The 21,702-nt window shown below is 38.9% G+C and overlaps 2 protein-coding genes across 4 annotated transcripts; both read right to left on the bottom strand.

Annotated features, from left to right (window-relative positions):
* Positions 1–264: 264 nt before the first annotated feature.
* Positions 265–8,982, bottom strand: wu:fl23c11 (interleukin-17 receptor C). Of its 3 annotated transcripts, none has more exons than XM_019349636.2 (16): positions 8,383–8,982; positions 7,074–7,101; positions 6,842–6,973; positions 6,584–6,664; positions 6,367–6,467; positions 5,158–5,251; positions 5,036–5,074; positions 4,792–4,925; positions 4,623–4,685; positions 4,475–4,529; positions 4,152–4,372; positions 2,978–3,025; positions 2,835–2,886; positions 2,557–2,652; positions 2,426–2,464; positions 265–2,240 (listed from the first exon to the last, which is right to left on the bottom strand). In XM_019349636.2, exons 1-16 carry the CDS (start codon positions 8,509–8,511, stop codon positions 1,447–1,449), a joined length of 2,106 nt encoding a protein of 701 aa, XP_019205181.1. In that variant the 5' UTR covers positions 8,512–8,982; the 3' UTR covers positions 265–1,446. The 3 variants fall into 3 exon arrangements, with proteins under 3 accessions (XP_019205181.1, XP_005448753.1, XP_019205182.1); XM_005448696.4 differs by having other exon boundaries at positions 6,584–6,646; positions 8,383–8,981; XM_019349637.2 differs by lacking the exons at positions 4,792–4,925; positions 5,036–5,074; positions 5,158–5,251.
* An 826-nt stretch (positions 8,983–9,808) lies between these two features.
* On the bottom strand, positions 9,809–21,075 carry LOC102079081 (uncharacterized). The gene is made up of 17 exons (XM_013274523.3): positions 20,713–21,075; positions 19,981–19,996; positions 19,800–19,901; positions 19,593–19,681; positions 19,393–19,482; positions 19,187–19,289; positions 18,630–18,823; positions 17,450–17,512; positions 17,300–17,366; positions 13,212–13,384; positions 13,073–13,120; positions 12,946–12,991; positions 12,687–12,838; positions 12,514–12,582; positions 12,381–12,432; positions 12,141–12,248; positions 9,809–11,952 (listed from the first exon to the last, which is right to left on the bottom strand). The coding sequence occupies exons 1-17, from the start codon at positions 20,854–20,856 to the stop codon at positions 11,105–11,107; spliced, it is 2,364 nt and encodes a 787-aa protein (XP_013129977.1). The 5' UTR covers positions 20,857–21,075; the 3' UTR covers positions 9,809–11,104.
* Positions 21,076–21,702: the final 627 nt, after the last annotated feature.

Raw genomic sequence — 21,702 nt, 5'->3', positions numbered from 1 at the left:
CCTACAATGTATGTCTCTGGACTGTGGAAGAAGGCCCACTCCAGACACTCTGGAGGTGGTGTGTGTAGTCTGCATGTTTGCAAACTACACACACCAGAAAAGCCTCAGCTAGGATTTGAACCGGGAAACCTTCTGCTGTGACCACTCTACCACCATCCTGGGGTTGACTCTTAACTGCATAATTAAAGCTTAGATGCATTTAGGACCCCTAACTGGTGATAATAATAACATGTTAAAAAAAAATAACCATTATTTAACAAAAACTGTTGTTGTAATGTGTTTTTTTATTCTTAAAGCTTTCACAGATATGCATGTTAAACAAATGTCAACGAGCTTATTCTGCAAATGCACGGAAGCTTATTCATTTGATGTCACAAAGACATACCGACATTAGCTCTTTATTTAAGACAACAAGAAAAAAAAGAAAACAGTATAAAACAAAATGAACATGCAAAGACAAACTGGTTAAATATATTTACATATATAAAGTCAGAAACACAACATTATGGTTTCTTTTTTCTTCATTACTTTCAGCGCATTGATACGCAGTTATACAGAACTGGTATTGCTGTACTGGTTACTCATAAAATAAGGTTTAACCTTGGGCCAAGTAAATATTATAAATTTGCTGAACCAAGTAAGTGAACATGATGGTTGAAAAAGAAGGAAATTCATATTTTGAAATGCCCATCTCAAGGTAATTTGAGATAATAAAAGTGTGCTGCTTATTCAAGTCATCCCAGAAATACTAATGAAATGAAACAGTTTTGGGGGCGGGGTAAAATCCTCATTAGCAGCTATAGGAAATGTTAAAACAAAGGTAGAGAAACAGAGTTCACTTACTTTTTTCCCACTGTCTGCTCTGCCAGTTATTACTCACAGTGCTCAATAAAGACATGTAATAGCATGTGTAAGTTGATGATGATGAACACATTTTATGAATAATCAATGCAGAAATTCCAGTTGTTCTTAACATTCTGCAAAATTGCCAAGATACATGCATGTCAACCTCCAAAAATGGGACAGGTACTGCTGATTTTTTTCATGAACTTCACAAACTTTTGCTTGCAGTAGTAGTACAAGTGTGTAGTAGTGTCATAGAAACAGAAGTGTGCACACAGTGAGTTTTTCTCCACACTTTACTCTCATTTTGTAGCCCTCCTGAGCCATGCTATTTGTCAAAAATAGTCACCACAGACCTTTGCATCTGCTGTCACCTTTTTCTTTTGGAGGTGGTGATATTTTATTGCTTTTCCTAGAGCAGCACTGGCTCAAGCTATAATATGACTGATTTTTTTAATGCCTCATTTTCAACAGGCTAGGATTCCAGAGGTTTTCCTGAAATAAAGAAGCTGAAGTAGCAAATGTAATGATCAGCAACAGTTCAGATTGTGTCATTACTGGTTGCACATCCCAAAACGAAACCATAGCTGTCCTGTCCTGTTGTCAGGCCCACTCCATTTCACTGGCCTGCAGGTCCATGTCAGGGCTGGATGGGGGTGTGATAAGACTGGGCTGCAAAGGCACAGTTTCCCCAGAGTCTTCCACCCCTACGGCAACACAACTCTGGTGCACCCCCACAAGACGTAATACATTTGACCCTGCTGTGAATGCTGACAGTCTCTGGGCTAGAGCCCGGGATGCCATCCTGAGCCCCCCTGCTCTTTTCCGTCTGGCTGATGCAGTAGCTACTTGACGAGCTCCAGCCAGTTCAGTCAGGAAACCCAGGCTCTGGGATGGAAGGCTGTAGACGTGCAGGCCTCGGAAAAGTTCTGGCAGCGGTCGGAAACTACCTGGGGGCTCAGGTGGGAAGGATTCAAACTGCACCAGCATAAACCGTTCGCCAGCACGGCCCTGTAAGTAGTCTGCTAGAACACAGCTCAGTGAAGCACTGAAAACATCCGCACAGCGAGAAGACCCAGGGTAATCTCTTCCTGCCTCTTCTTCTTCCACGTGTCTTTTCCTTTCAGAGCGCTGAGCTCCCCATTCTTCAGCCTTTGTCCAGGAGGCCTGGGTTAGGACTAGCACCACTTTGCCCCCTTGCCTTTGCAGCTGATCAAGTCGTGAGTGGAGCCATGGCACAGGTCCCAGCATGCTGAGCTCAGTGTGGCTCCACAGGTCTAGAGACACAGTAAAGCCCAGTGTCTGGAGAGATGAGCCCAAATGACACAACAGCTCTGGCAGGCAAGGGTTATCATCAGGTGGGTAGAGCAACACGACATGAACACCGCCCACAGCCCCTGAAATAGAACATTTCAATAGCTATAATCAGTATTTGATCAAACAAACCTACAAGGAATTATCACTCAAATCAAGATTATGGCATAAAAGTCAAGCCAAGTAAGCTTGGAAACAAAAACATGAAAACAAGGAATGTGGAAATACTGGTGACCCAGTGTGAAATTAACGTCATGCTTTTTCCTACCTTTAACGTCTTCGTCTTTCAGCCATTTCCAAACATAGCCTGTATGGAAAACAAAGATGCCTTTAACATATTTTCTAAGAACACTCATTCAGTTATTCTGTTTTTCAGTGACACTTTAACTGGAAACTGACCTTGTAGAATCCCTTGTATCAAATACGCTCCCAGTATTGCTAAACACATGAATAGTAATCCAATGATGAGCACCAGGCTCCATCGCAATCGAGATGCTGTAAAAATGTGAAAATATGAAACTTTAATAAAGACACGGAATGTTATATTTAAAAAAAAATCACTATGTAATTACTTATTTTTTTACATATTAATGAAAGAAAGTGGGGTTTTATTTGGATGTTGCTTTAAAAGAATTTATCAATCCGTTAATCGAATAGATAGTAATACACAATCTTACTGGCAAACGGACACTGGAGCTCTAAGGGTGAATTTGTCCCGTTAATCTTCATCTAAAAATAAATGCAGGAGTTTATGTTAGCACAGTCTGCATAGTGAAGAATACATTCAGTTTCATGTATAATTTTATGTTTGAGGCATCACCTGAACACATAGCAGAGGGTGAGATGACACATTGAACTCTCCTGTTTGCTGAAGGGTTAAAGAAAAGTCATAGTCAGTCACAGCCATTAAAGCGCGATAAAGAACAAAGAGAAGATTAATCACCAATCCTTTTGACTTCAGTGAACCATCATAACAGAACAAAGTGCAGCATGTTATTCAAATCAACAAGTGCAACTGACAGAGGCTCTTCACGCATCACCTGAGTTGCGTTTTTCGTCTGTCGTTCGATTGCAGCCAGTTGAAAAAACTTTTGTAAAAAAGCTTTGTTCCCACACAATGGTGCACTGAATGATCCACAAACATTAAATATTTCAAGGATTAAAAGAAACAAAACAAAACAAAAATAGAAAGTTTGCATTCTCAAGACATTTATAAAACCTCTGTTATTGTTTTTCATCTAGTTCTGATATTGTAAGATCACCGCTCATGAATGTGATCTCTTTTATGTGATCAAGATAAAAGAAAGCATCATGGCTTCACATTCCCCATGGTTCTGCTTTTTAAGCATGTGTAAATTTCTGGTGTGTTGAAATCAACCTTTTGGTAATTTACTGGATCATTTTAAACATTCTAGTTTAAAACTATATTTTTACCCCCCCTTAAAACTTCATGTTGAGACTTCAAATTCTGGTACAACTGAATATCTATTTAAATGTTGGACACATTCTTTCTTTTCTTTGTTTTTTCTTGAGGTGAATCAAGCTTGGAACTGTTCGCCATTCTTCTGTAGATGTAGATATCTGTTTGTCTGAGTGACGTAAAAGGGCAGAGGATGATTTGAACTGAGTGACTCATGACAGAGATATTTCAAGGCAAACAAGGCAGCTCCGTATGAAGTTAAACCCAAAATGAGGAAGATGGTCAGAAATAAGACTCCAGTTATTAAAATAATCTTACCTGACTGTTTGCTGTCTGCTTTATGTCTGGTTTGTTACATTTGGAAGAAGGAAAAAAAAAATTCCTATTTGCTTCTTTGTTTCTGCCTTTTTCTGACTATAAGGTTTAAAGTTTATTTTTGGTGCTAACAATGCATTGTTTTTCTGGAGACACAGTGAAAAGAATATATTGACTCATAGCAGTCATTTCTAAAATTATAACATATTGGCTCATGAAAACTACATTACATCACACTCAGTATTTTTGCCATTTTTACCAAGTATCTGTTGCTTCGTTCATCCCATTCAGCTTCTAGTCTCTGTCTGGAACCCATCACCTCTTCACACTGGCCTCCCACCTGGTCTTTCTTGCACAGCCACACCTCTGCTTCCAGTATACATGGCGCACTTACATTCCAGATCAGCCTTGTGCCACCATCCCAAAAATGAGACTCCACCAAAGTTGCAGACACGTTGTGCTGCATATTTTTGAGTGCATCTAAAAAAAACAACAACAACAACAACATGCAATTCTCCATGTCTGAAAATTAATGTCCCATGCAAATGTGTTCTGAAGTTGATGTCAGGCAACACCATTTACCTTCATTGTTTTTGAAAGGGCAGATTTGTGTTTTTAATGATCCCTTCCACCATGCCTGTAAATAATTTTATATTTATTATTTTACATATATATTTATTTACTTATGTATTTGCCAATAGCTTAGCTGTCACTTAATATTTTAGCTTACCTGGAAGCACAGGCATGGTGCAACAAAGTCTGATGAAATGACTACCTGATTCTCCTCTTCGGGCTGCCAAAGATGAAAACAAAGTTAAACAAATAAACATGCATGATGCTGATTTTGCACTACCAGAACAAAATATAAATTTGGCCTGGCTAGTTTAATATTGACCCACCCATGCACGCTGTTCTGCAGGGATTTTATCCCAAACCATCTGCCATTTGATTGCATCTCCTTGTCTGACATCAGCGTTTTTAAGTTGCAGAATGACATCCCTCTGATGATCTCTCACCACACGGAGTCTGGGACCTTCGTGTCAATAGTCATAAATTAGAACTTGGCTGGATCAACTCACTCAATGGTGTAAAACCGTTTTTACCAGTCCTGCATTTTACTTCTGGTTTGTGAAAGTGTCTTACCACATTCCTTTATAGTTCCGTTAAGCTCCTTATCACAAACTGAAAAACAGAGGGTGTAGTAAATGTTGGGTAACACTGCTCTACAATTCATCATAATTTTGCTCCCATTAACTTAAACTCACCGTCTTTTAAAGAGGGAAGTGTCATATTTTGACTCTTTGAGTCTACACTGACCATAACAGGACTGCCAAAGTCCACTTTTTCTCTCAACAGCAGCTGGAAGTGCAGGAAATATTTAGTAAACTTTAAAACATTTAATTGTATTTAGTAAAGCTCTTAGATTGATTCTATGAGAATGCAGAGAGTCTATCCATAATGGAGAAAGTATTCATATCTGTTACTTAGGCAGAAACACATCAATAGAACAGTTTAAAACAACATCCTTAATTGAATAGTCAACTCAAGTGAAGCACAAAATACAAATGAGGTGTGATCCCCCCCAAAAAATAGTGGACTTGTTAAGCAACAAAATATCTCTAATTAATGGTTGATAGCCTGAGCTCCAAAAGAGCAACATGGGCCCGCCCTCGTGTGGGCTCCAGGAGGTGTAGGGTTGTGCCGTGTCCCGGGGTTTGTGTTTTTTAATTTCTGTGGATTTCTGAGTTCTGGTTTCTGTCTGCCTTTCTTTGTATTGGGTGCTATGTTTGGTTGCATTATGATTTTATGACTCTTACTTTAGTTTATTGTACAGGTTTGAATTTACTTTGAGCTTTTAGTACTTGTTGGTTTAATTCTAGTTACTGTTTGTATTTCATAAGTTTAGTGGACCCTTCAGTGCCTCATTTGTCATTGTTTAAATTAGTTGCTGTCATGTCTTGTTACCCTCCGTGTTTAACTGATTACTTCATATGTCTATAAATACCCCTAGCCTTTTGTTTAATCTTTGTATTAATATCCTCTTCATCTCTGTGTATGCTTGTTTCCAGTTATTTATTTAACGTGCTACTTCCTTATAGAATTTTGCAACAACCTAAAAAAAAAAAAAGTGTGACGTGTTACTTATTTCCTGTTTTTTGAGGCTCGTTGAAGTTAAGCGCAATTCCAATCTATGCTTACTTGTGCTACTATCTGGACTGGAACGGGAGAAGGAAAACCTAAACTCAGACATTGGAAACATGAAAAACTGACACTATTTTGGCATGTTTAATAGGTAAGAGTTTTTGTTTGAATGATTATGACATTTTAAATTGATCAAATATGCCAAATAAAGGGTACTCTTTCATGTAGTGAAACACAACAAACATAGTCTCCACCTCCACAGACTACTTAATTAATCCATAATTAAAACAAATCAGACATTAAATAATACCTTCACTCTTCCCTAATGTTACCTTATATGTCGACTTGTCAACAGTTGAGTTGCGTTGTTTAAAATAGAGTACCTTCCAACGTTCTAACGTTCCCGGGATGCTAAAATGCACTTTCACAAAAGCTGTAATATAGAGAAAAATGTCATGGAAAAATATGAGGTTTCATTTTTTTGTGATTGAAGCACATGATTCTAACTGCTAACAAACTCAGACACTTTGTTCTGTTTGACACACACACCTTCTTTTTCACTGTCATCCCCCGACTCCTCAGAAACATCCATCACGTCACCCACTTCTTCGGCTTGGATCATCATCATGTCAGCAACATTAAATACAACATTAGTTCACAACATGCGACAGGTTAACAAGCTGGACAGCTATGATAAGAATGCAGGAAAACATTTTAACATTAAGAGCATCGCCATCAAATATGATGCTTGACATCATTATGAAATGTGTCCCAGTAGTCTCTCAAAGTGATTTATGGCAAAGCTACCTTGTAGAGTGATGGTGACTTGAAGGCAAAGACTGCAGTTCTGTCTGTTTGAACAGCAGAGAACGCTTTCGAGCTGCAACTGTGTAACATCAACTTTACTGTATGGATCAGGAAAGACATCAGAAAACGGAGCTGTGAAAACAAGAGCGTTTCTGCTTTAGACAAACAGGTTTATTTGGGATTGAGATGATAACAGTGAGAGTGGATGCACAAGAACTGATCATGCTGCTACCTTGATCCACATGGCAGTCAGTCAAACCCTGAAGAAAGAATAAAATGTGAACAAGAGTTGAATGAATCACATCTAAAAAGTACCATTGATGTCAACAATTGTAAGTAAAATGTCTGGTAAATAGTTTGTAAAAAAATATCCAGGATATGTCTCTAAGTTAAAAGCTTTCAATTTATCACACAACTGTAGTGAGCAGCTTCAGATATTTGAAAGCCTGATTCCAAATATTTTTATAATAACATTTTGGTTATTTAAAAAAAAACAAAAAACCTGTATGCATTTATATTTCCCTTGTTCTGTCTATTTATATTGTTATTACTTTTCTGTTGCAGTAGTAGTAGAGTAATTCTTCTACAATATCTTACTTCCCCTTGTTTTGGCTGCTCCCTTTAGGGGTCACCGCAGCTTGAACCTATCTGTCACTCTCCATCACTGTTTCTCTCCTGTTACGTGTCCTGCACCACTCTCTCTTATTTTTGCCCACATCTATAGAATTAAAGAGGATCCATACTCATCCTGCCATCACTCATCACTATATTAACTCTTATCTGATGCTACTGCAATGACTTGTTTGCTTTCACTCCTGCGTGTACATTTATGTTTATTCAGTGTTGGATTTAAAGGCTTATGTTTCGTTGTATCCTTCTATGTATGCTCCTTGTTTTTGCTTTGAATGCTTTTATCTCTGTTCTTTGTTTGACAAATCAGCAACGCCTATGAAAATGTCACGCCAACGTCAATGATGTTCACTGCCGCTTAAAGTCAAGGAATAAAGACAGTTAAGATTTATGTAAGTAATGTTACATACTGCATCATGTGCATGAATACTGCCATTTCTGACTCAACAGTTTCAGGGAAGTCAAGCTACCTTCCACGGAATTGGAGTGGCGGAGTAAGGTGCCAGACTCAGGTAGATGAGTAAATAAGTAATGAACATCTGTCTCATGACAGGGTGTCTCTTATCCTAATTTTCCAAGAAAAAGACGTTTGCACAGTAAATTTTGTTCCCTTTGCACCTACATTTTTTTTTTTTTTTTTAAAAAGGAAAAAAAAAAGAAGATAGCAATAACAAAATTTGGTAACACACTTTTATAATTAGATCACTTAAATCATTAACTAGCGTACCATAACTAGCGTTGTTTTTATTAGTGTCTGACCTGATAATGATAAACGCTATAGTCGACATAATACAAGCGCTACAAGCTTAGAACTGAGCGGTCATAAATACTCTCGCCCCATAGAGAAGAGTGACTCTTTAACCGCTTGATTCCAAAAGAAACATTTCTCAGTTCCCAGGATTCCCACTTACCTTGCTGCAGGTGAACTCAGGTGTGTCTTGGTTAAAAATCTTCAGCGCGCCTGCCGACACGAACAGCCAGAAACACAGCGATAACAGCAGGGAGACCACGTGTGGCACCCACCGGAGTGTGAGACCCATATTTTTGGAGTGCGCCTTTGCGCCTGGCACAAGCCCTTTCACTCCGACGCACGTCTCCTGCTCCACGGCTACGCTCTCCTCCTCACGGGACACATAAAAATCAGAGCTTCTTATACTTAAAACACCGAGCTCGGCGGCACGAGAACAACGCGATCATGTCTAGCTCGACAGTAGCGACGTGTTGTGAGGCTCCTGGGATTTTGTTTCACCGCCCTTCCTGATAACTGAATAATCTGGAGTTGGGCGTGTAGTTGCGCCACCTGCGCAGGTTGGATAGGAGGAGGGGGCAAAGCTGTCAGCTGCACAGTGTATTTCTGCAGGGCTGGTGAATCATTCAGCAACATTCACAAATAGACACACGCACACCAAATTATAAAAACAAACCTGCTTGGCAACATGACTCACACTGATTGTTGTGAAGAGCGAAAGTCAAAAAGTAACGAGAAGCAGATCAGAACAAAAGTGTGTTGTTTGTCATTATCTTAAACGGTCACAACAACATTTTTATGGTTATTAACGTCTATTTTTTTTTAAATTTTTTGCAGCAGATTGAAACAGTTATAAGGAGTCAGCGGGCAGTTTCATTGTGTTGCTCAGTTAAACTTTGCCATCATCGGACGCTTTATGGTTGTTGTTGTTTTTTTCACTTGCAAGCTGCTGACTCGTTTTTTCCGTTTGCATACCTTTAACTTCTCTCTGACTGAACATGCCTATTAGGTCCACTGTTTTAGATTAATAATCTTATCAAGAAAACTGAAACACCTGCACTAACAAACTCTTTAGTTTCACTTCTCATTTTATGGCACCTGAAACATGACCAACATGGCTCGTTTAAGGGAGATATGCAAACCATGCAGATGCATATATACATTTATTTGTCTACCACATATTACCAGAGTAAATGCCCTCCTTTGCAGTTTAAACAAAATGATACTAGCTAGATATGTAACTTGTTTGATTTACATATTTATTTGATGTATTTATTCATGTAACATAATAAAATTGTGGCCTTGTTGCAGCTACCGTATTACATCAAACTACCCTCCAGATTCTTGTAGGGATCTAGAAGCTTACATGGAAATCTTCGTGTTTTCTTTGCTGTGGGTTTCTAAATAATGCAGCAGACGTTTACTTCACGATTAATCCTGTCTAGCAAGTCTGTCACTCAAGCTCCTGGTCGCTGTTGTGCTGGCGTAACTCAAATGAACAAACAACTTATTATATGAAGCTTATAAAACAGGCGACAAATACAGAAAAAAGACATTTCTGCGATTAAAGAGATACTTTGTCAAAGTAATTCTTTTGTCAAGCAGTCTGTTTTTTATTCAAAACATATTCTTATAATGCAAACAGTGCCGCAGGCTAATGTCACCATAAAATACTTAAGAAGGGAAAACAGCTTCAGGGAATAACTAGTGAAACCGAACAAACACTTCTTCAAAGGTCAATCACGTTTGTCTGTAGATCCAGACTAGATGTTACTTTTCTGTTTAAACTCACTTTGCATAATGTTCACCGTTGAAGTTAATAAAACTCCTGCAATAAATATAAGACATGGGAAAGTACCACAGACACGGTTTTCTTGTTCTAATGCTCTGAGATTTTGAGGTAACCACTGCACTGTATGTTTTCCGTTGGATAATTTGAATAATACTCGCTTTTTCTGTTTCTGTCTCATTGAGTCCCCCAGCCCAGTCTTACCATTCATGTTCAAAATTTTGTTTCTATTCATTAAATAAGCATAGTGAAAAGCACAATGGGAAAAAATACAACAAAAAAAGCAAAAATGTTAATTATTCTTCACTTTTAAAATGCAGGAGATAGTATGTGTGCAAAAAAAAATGCAATAACACGCTTGTAGACACAGTTGTAGAAGCAGCCCCAGTCATAAGTAGTAGTTATTAATATAAAAAGTTATTAAGTCCACTAAAGGCCAAAAAGATAAATATATGAATGCAGTTACCTTGTCGTTAGTAAAGCGCATTTTACATTTGCAGTAAAAGTGGAAATCGGATGAAAGCTTTGGCTTAATGTCTGTGTTTAGAAAATCCTATGCAAATTTGAGGCTTTTTGTAAACAGCAGTCACGCAGTTTGTCACCTGTGCTGTCACATCACTTTGAAATATTAAATGTGTTCATGAAGAAAGTGAGGTATTATTTGCAACAAGATTTTCATAGTGGTTAGCATATTCACGCAGATAAGACAGGTGTTCACTGGGGCTTCAGTCACGAACGTAATATAAAGAACCCTCTGTCAGAGGCTAAATGCTGTGCAAAGGACAGAGTGTTTACCTCTTCTTAACATGCAAAACATCTGGTGGCATATTAGACACAACAGAGCTCGGTAATGAATAGTTCATATAGAGTGAGGGTTTCAGGAGCTTGCAATGGAACACCATCTCCCGTGTCTTGTGGATCGTGTTTCCAGCAAAAAAAAAAACAAAAACAAACACTTCTGTCACTTTGAAACTTGAGAGTAAAACTTCTCTGCTTTCCATGGTGACCCGTGCAGAAACTCGTACACCTGCACAGTCCCAGGTAGGGCAGCCAAAGGCCTCTTCAGACTGCTCAGGCTTATCTAATGTCTTTTTCATCAATGACATTTTCTTGATTGCACTTTATTTCCTTGTGTCTGAGGCACGAGCGTCTGTAGCCTTTGAGTTAGTTTCTGTGCCAGCCATATTGCCAGCACTTTAGAAAGGACTCTGGGCCAGCAGTGCCATCTTGTTGTCCTTCTTGCCATCTCTCCCAGCTCCCCTATTAAACCCCTGAAATCCTGGGGTAAGCAGTACTGACGGACCTCTCTGAAGGCTTTTGGGATGTCCTTGCTGTGGCAGAGGCCCTGGAAATAGATAAGAACAACTTCTTGATTTTTGTGCTCCTGCAGCACCCTTTCTAAGCGAGCCAGCACAGCTGTTAACATTGGCTCTATCAATGCAGAGGCCTCCTTTTGTCGGTACAAGTCTTTATCGTCACATAATTTAGCACCATCTTTTTTTCCAACAGCTTTTTCTTTTTTGAATATTCCTAGTTTTCCTCCATTCTGCTTCAAATCCTCTTCCAGCTCTGCCTTGGTTTTCTCGTGTTTCATGTGTGCATTTCTGCAGTCTTCCTCTTTTCTTTCACTCTTATCTGTGTTTGCCCTCTCCATTGTCCACTTCTCATAGGTTTTCTTGGCTTCAGGACTCCAAATTACAAGCACTTTTCCTTGCTCCTCACAGACAGCATCCCACTGCCCATACAGCCAGGGAAGTGGGCCCAGATCTGCCACACCAGGCCCTGACTCATCCTGGCTTTGAGAGTTTTGCGCCCACAGAGGTGTGCATACTGTGGCACCTAGGTCCTCCTGAAGAATTGAGGCTAATGCACACACAGCAGAGATATGGTCCGACTGACCTGATGAACACACCAGCAGCAGTGGCCTCTGGATATACAGCCAACCTGAATGTATGGGAAAATGTACGTGTGTCAGTTGCTCCTTTAAGACCAACAGTGAAGCTAAAATGACATGAAATGAATTGAAATAAATGCAAGACAGAGTAGTCATTCAATTTAAATTAGCCTGTGCCTTGAAACTGTAAATGCTTTTCATATGAAAACATGATTCGCAGTGAGGCAAATGAACTAACCTGCAGCTCCCCTCTTTGTAGCACGGTGGATAAAAATTCCAAACAATGCAACTACAAACACAAATATCAGAACTGCCACCGCATACAAGCCGCGTCTATTGTGCGTGTCTGTAAGAAAAACGGGAAAGAATAAACAAAACAGATAATGGGGAATTTATTTACTTTGTAGGAGTTGTGTGTGTGTGAACATTCAGATGCACCAACTTATGGTGGCAGGTTCAGTTTTGCGAGTACACTTACAGTGTGGGCACAAAATTCTTCTTCCATGACGAGCAGGATCCGACTGCCACACCTGCACGACAACACGAGAATATAGATGATAAAATGCATAAAATCCAGAAATACATACATGTATGTGTGTATGTATATTTACCTGGATGCAAGGATTTTTAGAATAAAAGTGAAGAGGCAAATTTATTATTTTCTCACTTCTGTTTCCTTCCTATAAAATAGAGAACATATGCACACATGTTCACATATTTGTCTTTTAGCATGAATTTTTGCCTTGTTTTTTAATCTGTATTAAAAATGCATATTTTTACCAACCATTGTAACTGAATGTGCTTTCCCTACAGCTGTGCATCCACTCTCAGTAAAGATACAGAGTTGGCTTGAGAACGTCGCTGGAGAAAACGAGATGACATGTACTATTATCATCTGCCTTCCAGGTCCAATAGAGACCTCCCAAGAAGGCTTATCTGTGGGGGACAAAGGAAGACTGAGTCCATAAGGGAAAGCACACAAACAAACTGAGACTTATTAGAGCTGTTAGTAAAATTCCTCCATCCCACATCCACTCACTCACCTGCTGTAAAAGGGCAAGAGATGTTACGTATGCCTTGTACAGAAAGCTGTAAAAACGAATTAACATCTGTGAATAAACGGCAGGTAGCGGTGCCTGTTTCCAATCAATGCATCTAGGTGCTTCTCACCTGCACACACATCTGAGGGTGTTTGTCCACTGCAGTAGTGTCATATTTCTGTTAAAAAGTCAAAATTGGTGTTTAAAAAACAAACAAAAAAAGACTGTTTTTTTCCACAAATATTTGTCACGGATACTGCTATGCTTACAAGCTCGTCTTTCTTCTTTAGGGTGGAGTTAAGCACAGGTGTGCAGAGGTGTTTGTGCTGCATCCAGCAGAGGGAGGCAGAGATGTTCAGCCGGCTGGCTGGGCACAGTGTTGTCAGCGTAAAACCGTCCGTGTAGAAAGTGATTTCAGAGGAGGAAAACACATCTCTGGCATCTGTTGAGGCGATGTTAACACAAAAAAAATTAAAACGGCATGCCAATATAATTCCCGGGATGCAAACGTTGGCAAACCTGTATCACTGGATCACAATAAACACCACCAAACAGACATGCATGAACACACAGATGTATGTGAACATATGCATTTTAAGGGTCAGTTTTAGACAACGAGACAGACAAAAATAATAACAAAAAAAAGAACATCTTCTTGTCCATCGTCATGAAGACACTTTTAATTTTGCATGTGCATTTTCAAGAGTCTCTTGTTCCATAACTATAAACCTAGAATCATCAGACCACTGGCACAACTTAGTAACGACACTAAAAGAAGGAAGAAATAGACCAGGATTGTTCAGTTTGGTTAAGACTAGAAATCTGGGGGTTTCTTACGCTTGGGCCTGTTATAGAGTTTTAAAGAGGAAAAAAAGTCAAGGCAGGCAACATTTGCTTTTAAATCAACTTCAACCCAGTGTGAGATGTTGACTGTTACTTTAAGTTACTTTTACTCCTGTATCGTTTAAGTTCTGTAGCTCTTTTTTTCTGCGTCTTTTACCCTCTGGCCTGTGTTTGCCTTTTATGTTTGGTGTTATTGTACAGCACTTTATTGCTGTTTTTAAAAGCGCTTTGTAACTCATTTGGGACAGCTGCGGCTCAGTAGGTGGAGCAGGCTGTGGAAAGTCAGTGTATTGAACTCTGGCTCCTCCAACCTTCATGTCTAAGTAGCTCTGGGCAAGATACTGAACGGCAAGTTTCTCCCGACGCATCCATCAGAGGGTGAGTGCATGAACATTAGTTTAAAAGTCCTTAGACATAGAAAACAAAAGACACTTGAATTAATGGGTGAATGAGGCTTGTAGTAAGTGCTTAAAGTGCTCAACCTGAGTAGAAAAAGCTTTATATAAGTACCATGAAACGTGTTAAATCCTGTTATCATATTAATACAAAAATGCGTCTTGTATCAGTTACTGCGTAGCAGGCTGGCAGTATTATCAATAATGGAGTCACAGCTGCTCTGCTGGATAACTTCTTTAACAATATTATCTCTTAAAAGGATACAGCAACATGATTCTTTTGTATTATCTTATGTAAACAAACAAACAAAGAAGTCCCCATAACAGCACATATTGAAACTTGTATTAACCTGCCAGAGTGTTATGTATACCTGTTCAACTGCTTGTTAATGGAAATATCTGATCATCCAATCACATGGCAGTAATTCAGCGTATTTATGCATGCAGACAGGGTCAAAACAACTTTCTAAAACAGCTGATCTACTGGGATTTTCTCCACACAATCATCTGGAAGGTTTACAGAGCATGATCTGAACAAGAGAGTATATCTAGGGAGAGCTCTGGGTGAAAATGCCTTGTTGATGCCAGGGGTCAGAGGAAAAAGGCCAGACTGCTTCAAGCCTGCGGGAATACAATAAGTAACTGAAATAACCATTGTTACAACCAAAGCATGCCAAGGAGCATCTCTGAATGCAAAACACATCTAGATGTGAAGCAGATGGGCTACAGCAGCATACTATTCCTGTCAGCTAGGAACAAAAACTGGACAACAGAAGAGCAGACAAATGTTGCCTGATCTGATGAGTCTTGATTTGTGCTGTGACCTTTGGGTCACAGTCAGAATTTGAATGTAATGGTGTGAAGCCCCTTTTACTGGGACACTTTGGGCCCCTTAGTATCAGCTGAGCATCATTGAAACATCACAGTCTGCCTGAGTACTGTTGCTGACCACGTCCGCCCCTTTATGTCCACACTGTACCCATCTTCTGATGGCTGCTTCCAATAGGAAACGCATCATGTCGCAAAGCTCAGATCATAAGTTCAAAAAGTTAATTAAGTGGGTAATTATGTGTATTTGTCATACGGATAAAAATTAATCTCTTTAATATGTATTCAATCTAAATGAATGAATTTAGAGAACACAACCACTGCACATGTTTAGAAAAGTGGTTGGCTCACAGTACTCTCTGTGGCCAGCAAAAACAGATTAAAAACAGGTAAATGGGCTGTGTGTCAATGCTCGTGATTTACAGCAGTGTACACAAAAAGTTGGCAGCACTTTCTGGTAATGCAATAAAACTTCCTTGAACACAACAATAGAAGAGGATGGAAGTAACTGACACGGATGTGCTTATGGAAATCTGTAACATCCTATGCTGCAGAATCCTGCATTACAAGAGTTGGTTTGTTTTGTTTTAGTGTGATAGGCCCGTGTGTTACAAAACTTGTATTGTAGCTTGTGTGAGGTTTGCATTTTTTGGCATTGTGAAAGACTATAAGACAAGGGGAATGATGAAGAGCCTTGTATTTATCAAGTATTTCACAGATAAGCATTTTAAAAGCTGTAGAGCGCTCCTTTTCCAAAGCTCAGGCTCTTCTTGTTGTTGGAGAAACTGTGGCTTCCAAAAAGCCGGCCATTACCACATATTTTGGACGTGTCCAAAACTGAACACATTACTATTATTTGCAGAATTAGTTGCTTTATTAAGGACAAATAATAACATATTTCTTTTTTGTTTTGTACAATTATGGATTGCTAAATTCTCCATCTGCAAGTTTAAAAAATACGACCTACTTTGATTCTTGATGAGTTTAATGGACAGGAAAGCAAATACAAAGAAATGGCTTAAGCCAGAAGTCCTAGCTTTAGAGGACTGGTATATCCTCCTGAGAGCCAGAAGAAAAAGTGTTTTGATATTTATTTATTATTTCATTAATTCAAAATCAAATGTTACATCTTTCATTTTTCCCCCAAAATTGTTTATTTGTTTGTTTTCTGGGTTTTTTTGTTGTTGTTGTCCCTTCTTTGATCACAGAATGATGCAATATCATGATATTGTTTCCAATTAGTTTTACTAAAAAACGTTTTACTTTATGAATATTAAAAGAGTTAGATGACAGAAACACGTCTGATTACTAAAACATCATATTAACAAATAACTTGTCAGAGTCTAGCTTCTTTTTTTTTTAACTCCACATAACTCACATAAACCTGTTGTAAATGGTAAATGGCCTGTATTTGTATAGCGCTTTTACTAGTCCCTAAGGACCCCAAAGCGCTTTACACATCCAGTCATCCACCCATTCACACACTGGTGATGGCAAGCTACATTGTAGCCACAGCCACCCTGGGGCGCACTGACAGAGGCGAGGTCATGGCTCACCACCATTAACAATGACCGTGGATGGCTGAGTGACGCAGACAGGATTTTACTCAGAACTGTGGAAGTGGAGTCACACTGAGTGCTGTGAGGATATGAGGCGGAGGAGGGCCACACATCAGAGAGACAGAGCTCAGAGGAGGACGTACTACCAGGTCTTATGGAGCTTGAGAAGGGGCAAAATGACGACACCCTTATACTTACTCAAAAAGTCAATTTTGGATAAGAAGTATTGTGTAAGCTGAGGCTCTGAAGTTATGGGATTTGGTTTTTCAACTGCCGTAAAACTGTGACGGGACTCATTTTTCCATGCCAGCCTTTGAGTTCTCACTTCCCTGAGGGCTTTATTCTCTTTGACTTGTTACTTTATTAAACTGCCTTATCTTGAAGAATCTGTCTCGCTCTACTGAATCAGCCATAACTAGGAGTCAGTAAATTCAGGTCCTAAGTCATCTGAATCATGCTGTGAACACAGACACACTGAAGAATGTTTCGCTTGTGCACGGTTTTAATGCTGTCTTCAGACAGAAGTGCGTCCCTCTGGTTTGTCTGCACAGTTTTTTTTTCTCTCCTTAAAACCTGGTTACTTATTTATAGTTTAATGTAATCGGAGGACCATTTGCTTGGTGTTGTCCTGCTTTCACATTTTGTGCTTAAAAAAAAAGAATTCAATTCAAAAGTTTCTTATCTCCCTTTCTAAACATCATAACGCCTAAAAACGTTCTCAGTCACACTCACCCATGACTCCCGTCTCTTCAATTGGGCACTTTTTACGCCGCGTTGCGTCGGCGTGGGTGTAATATGCCTGCCAATGCACACAAGACCTGGTGTAAGAAAGAATACTGACAACACAAAATACTGCTCCACTGAAGATTACACTCAGCTCACCTCTATGCACACACAGGGCAGCAGGTAAGAGATGTTGAGAATGACTGACTGGGATGTATCACTCTGTAAAGCACACACAAACACATTACAAACAAATCGTGCCTACTTTTCAACACAAGCTGGTCAAGGCAGCTCACTCTCTTATGGAATATTTACGTTTAAGTCCACTTTGAGTCCCCGGCCTTGGACCAAGTGTGAGATGTTCTCTGTGATTTTTAGGTTACTTTCTAGGGACTCCTGTATTGTTTAACTTCCATGGATCTTTTGTTTCTGTGTCTTTTACCCTCTGGCCTGTGTTTGTTTCTTATATTTGGTGTTACTGTACAATTTTTTGGTCAGCCCTATTGCTGTTTTTAAAAAAGTGAGTATTACGGGAATTCAACTGTATTTTTTTTTATGTTTCCATTTTTTTTTTTTTTTGTTCTTTTTAAACATATTTTAAGATGTTTGCAGTGCAGTAAAAACAAGAGCAAAGTGCAGGCCAATAATTTGCCCACTTGAAACCCATTTTAATATACTTTACATCATTTGAAGTGTAACTAGTTTTAATTTATGTGAATATAGCACATCTGTAGTTTTCATTGGATTGTTAAGTTAATTAATTTAAATGTTTAGTAGTAAATATCAAGTGAAAAAAGATTTTAATCACCAGTCTATGTTGTTTTCAAAGAATAATACTTATTCGAGCACATTGTACATGTATTTAATATATTATGTATTTAAACAGTTATAACCTGTTAACGTAACCTACGTAACAACACCATAATAACTATACTCAAAAAGTAACCCATGCTGACACATTATTGTCATTTGAAATAGCTTTATATAGCATTATCACCACGTTGACCTTTAGATAAATATATTGACCTTGAAGGAGAGGTCAAAGGTCAAATGTGGTAATTTCTACATTTTGACAATACACACCACATTTGTAAGAGTCATAGTTTCTAAGTTATATTCTTTTTTGCCCATTTTCAACCAATCGGGCATTAGGTTGACCTTGATGACCCCTCAGTGGACGTAACCCAAATTTTATTGAATTGTTAACATGACCCCAATAAAGTTTCATCAGAATTAATTAAAAACTTTTCGAGCCATCGTGTTCACAGACAGAATGACACATAAGTGTGCAAACACTACCAAAAACAAGGTAATAAGTAAACTTGCCCGTAATACTCACTGTCAGGGGACACCGCTCGGGCTCGCCCTTGCATTCCCATATATTTTTGTAACAGTGTCTGACATAGACTTTCTCAGTGTTCATGGCAACAGTAAAAGATTCAGTCTTCGTGGTGACGTTGATGGATTTTCTCTTCATAGCGACAGTGATAGATTTAGATGACGAATCCACAGACAGATCGAAGTCTGGGCTTTCTGTCACACACAAAACAAGCCACAGGATATTTGAATAACTGGAGGCACACGAGTGTGTGCAGATGAACAACTCAAAGACAACGAATGTGCATCGTAGAACTATCTGGATAATCTTTCCATTGCTTTGATAATGAGCAAAAGTCAAAATTCGGTGCACCGGTGATGTTGAGTCACTAAGTGTTTTCGATGACTATGGAAATTATGTGATTTACATGAAGCCACCAACTTAAATCTAAATGTTCACAGCTCTGTTCACAACCACAATTAAAATATCAAATGAGAGCATGTTGTCTGAAAAAAATCAGTGTATTTATCCAGTAGAGAAATGCACAGATTGTATTCCAGATTCCAGATCACCTTTACCTTCTACTTTGTAAGTGACATTGCAGCTTAGTGATTTTGTGCTGTAGAACACGGAAACAATGTTTCTAGTGTTTGCCATTACACAGTCATATGCAAGCACCCACTGCAAATGAAAAAAACAACAAAAAACAGCCACGATCAGGTTATATTTATCTATAAAACTATGCTTAATATTTTAGCAGTTCGAAGGAAAAAAGCCATCTTACCATGGGAAGACTGGTGTTTCTCTCTGGTAACTGCGGGATGTTACAGTCGCAACAGCTGAACTTTTCACTTTTACGTGTTTTATTCTCACGCTGAGATAGAGAGAATGAGAGATGATACCACTGTACCTGTTAACATCATGAACTGCATAGTCATACTGACATTTCTAACTCTTCGGTGGAGCTGCAAAGGTAACACCAACCTGTATTTTCTGTGGCAGTATTTTCAGGGTAGGCCTAAGTGTCTTCTTAATTGGACTGAGAATTTTAAGCTTCGGGCTCTTGTTAAAATCTGGAAGAAAGCAACTTTGTCAGTCGTGCCACATAACAGTTTTATAGGTGGTGACATACATCCACATGTGTGTTTAGGGTGGATACGTGAACTTTGAAGGCGTGGTTGCACTCCGTACCCTCAGCTTTCAACCAGACATAAACAGAAACGCATTCAGAGTAAGCCTTCCCAGCAACTGTAGAACTTATCATTTCCACAGGACATCTTTCATCAACATGATCTGTGCAGGGAGAGAAGAGCGTTAGGATGCTTTCGCACACTTTCACAAGGAGAAAAGTCAAAGAAATTAAATAACTTACCTTTTGGGTTTCCAATCTAAAGTAAGGAGAAGAAAGATAAAACATGTTTAGGAAATATTAAGAAATCACGAAGAACATTTAGATATTTATGTGATTTTAAAAAGAAAAAAGGCCTATTATAATTTGAAACTATTTTCAACCATGTGCAATGCTTTAAAAAGGAGCAACACGAGGAACATCTCAAGAGCCCACTGGATATCTGTGAGGGCACTGTTAATGCTATAATAAGGGATATACAGGTTTTGGGCAACATATGCTGCCATCCAGACCAATGAAAGTCGCAGTCAGCTTAATTCAACCCACATTAATCACGTATCACATATAAAAGCGTGACTCCGACATAAAAGAGTCAAACATGTGAGGAAAATAAGTCCCCCATTTTTGACCAGTCACAGCAAGAAACTGTTGGTCTCTGGGAAGGATTTTTTTTTCTTGTTTTTTTTATTTATTGGCGTGTGTTTTCATTATTCTTAATTAAATAAGTCATTCAAATTCATCTTAAATCATTGTGTTCTGATTTAATTTACATTTCCTCTCTGTAAACATGGTTGCGCAACTTGAACCGCTGTAGTTCAAACATACAAAATAGAAGCAAAAGATTAAAGTCCACTCATTAATTTGACTGGAAATAATAATAATAATAATAATACACTCTCATGTAGCGTTTACAGTAATTTCACGCAAATAAATCCTGCTCTTCTTCGCTTTTGTAGTGCACTCTGTTTAACTTACCCGACACGTTGTCGTATCTTTTAGCAGCACCGGAGACACTAAGAAGCAAAGAATTGTAAAGGCGGCGGGAAAATGTATTTTACGAATATAAAACATATTGAAGTTGAAATATTTGAGCAATAAAGGGCCAGTGCGTCGTGTCATCGAGAAGCGGTCGTTTTTTCCGCTCTTCTGTTAGGTCTCCTGCTGTCTGGCGTCAGAGCGCCGTAGCGTTTCATGAAATCTGCCTGTGGGGTTATCAGCTGGGGAAAAAAAGAGTCGGCTTGTGTTTTTCTGTGTCCTCAAACGCCACTAACTGGCAAGTGACTAAAACCCGAAGGCGTTTGTTTGAAAAAATGTCAGTGTTTTTTCATGAATAATCCCTGCCACCGCAGCTCCGCCTCTCATTAAAGTCCCAGACCGCGGGGTGAGAAAAAAGAGACAACCCTGAGTTTAGTTTTACAGATGAATGGGGACACTTGAGATGATGCTCACTCTGAAATACAATACTCACAGAGCTGCTTGTAGTAATCCCGGCGTTATATCAAAGTATATATTTAAGGATAATCCACTGCTGTCAGAAATTGATATGGAGAATCGCCTCTGTTTTATCACTTTAAATTAAATTGAATAAAAGCAGTTTTTATGGCAAGTAAGAAACAATTTGTAGTATCAAAGAAAATCCAGTCAACCTTAGAATTTAACTTTAAAACTTTAAAACAACAACAGCTGTTGCTGTTGTTCCTATTTTCTAAAAGTACAGTGGGAGGCAGAGACTTCAAACAACTTCACTACTTCACATTAGGCCTTAAACGTTTCTTTTTTCTAACTCTTATAGTTGGGGTTAGATCAAGTGAGCCTAAATCATCCCTCTCCATGTTGCATAAGCACTCCCATATTCTTCTTCTTTCCATTCCCCATATATTCATACAGCACTGCATTTCATAAGCTTTGGTCTACTCTCTCCTAAGCTTTCTCCTTGTCTTTCTATGCACTCTTTGTCTCACTTCT

The sequence above is a fragment of the Oreochromis niloticus genome, linkage group LG20 (genome assembly GCF_001858045.2).
Source record: "Oreochromis niloticus isolate F11D_XX linkage group LG20, O_niloticus_UMD_NMBU, whole genome shotgun sequence".
Lineage (NCBI taxonomy): Eukaryota > Metazoa > Chordata > Actinopteri > Cichliformes > Cichlidae > Oreochromis > Oreochromis niloticus.
This window is presented reverse-complemented; position numbering and strand designations above follow the sequence as displayed.

What these genes read in the sequence shown, in the direction of transcription:
- LOC102079081 (XM_013274523.3), bottom strand. Translation starts at nt 20,856, where the DNA reads ATGACACGACGCACTGGCCCTTTATTGCTCAAATATTTCAACTTCAAT. An exon ending in CTCTTGCCCTTTTACAGCAG is followed by an intron (nt 12,839 to 12,945) that starts GTGAGTGAGTGG and finishes TGTCCCCCACAG; the next exon opens with ATAAGCCTTCTTGGGAGGTC. An exon ending in AAGAATTTTGTGCCCACACT is followed by an intron (nt 12,249 to 12,380) that starts GTAAGTGTACTC and finishes TTTTTCTTACAG; the next exon opens with ACACGCACAATAGACGCGGC.
- wu:fl23c11 (XM_019349636.2), bottom strand. Translation starts at nt 8,511, where the DNA reads ATGGGTCTCACACTCCGGTGGGTGCCACACGTGGTCTCCCTGCTGTTA. An exon ending in AACGAAGCAACAGATACTTG is followed by an intron (nt 3,026 to 4,151) that starts GTAAAAATGGCA and finishes TTAACCCTTCAG; the next exon opens with CAAACAGGAGAGTTCAATGT. An exon ending in GAAAGACGAAGACGTTAAAG is followed by an intron (nt 2,241 to 2,425) that starts GTAGGAAAAAGC and finishes GTTCTATTTCAG; the next exon opens with GGGCTGTGGGCGGTGTTCAT.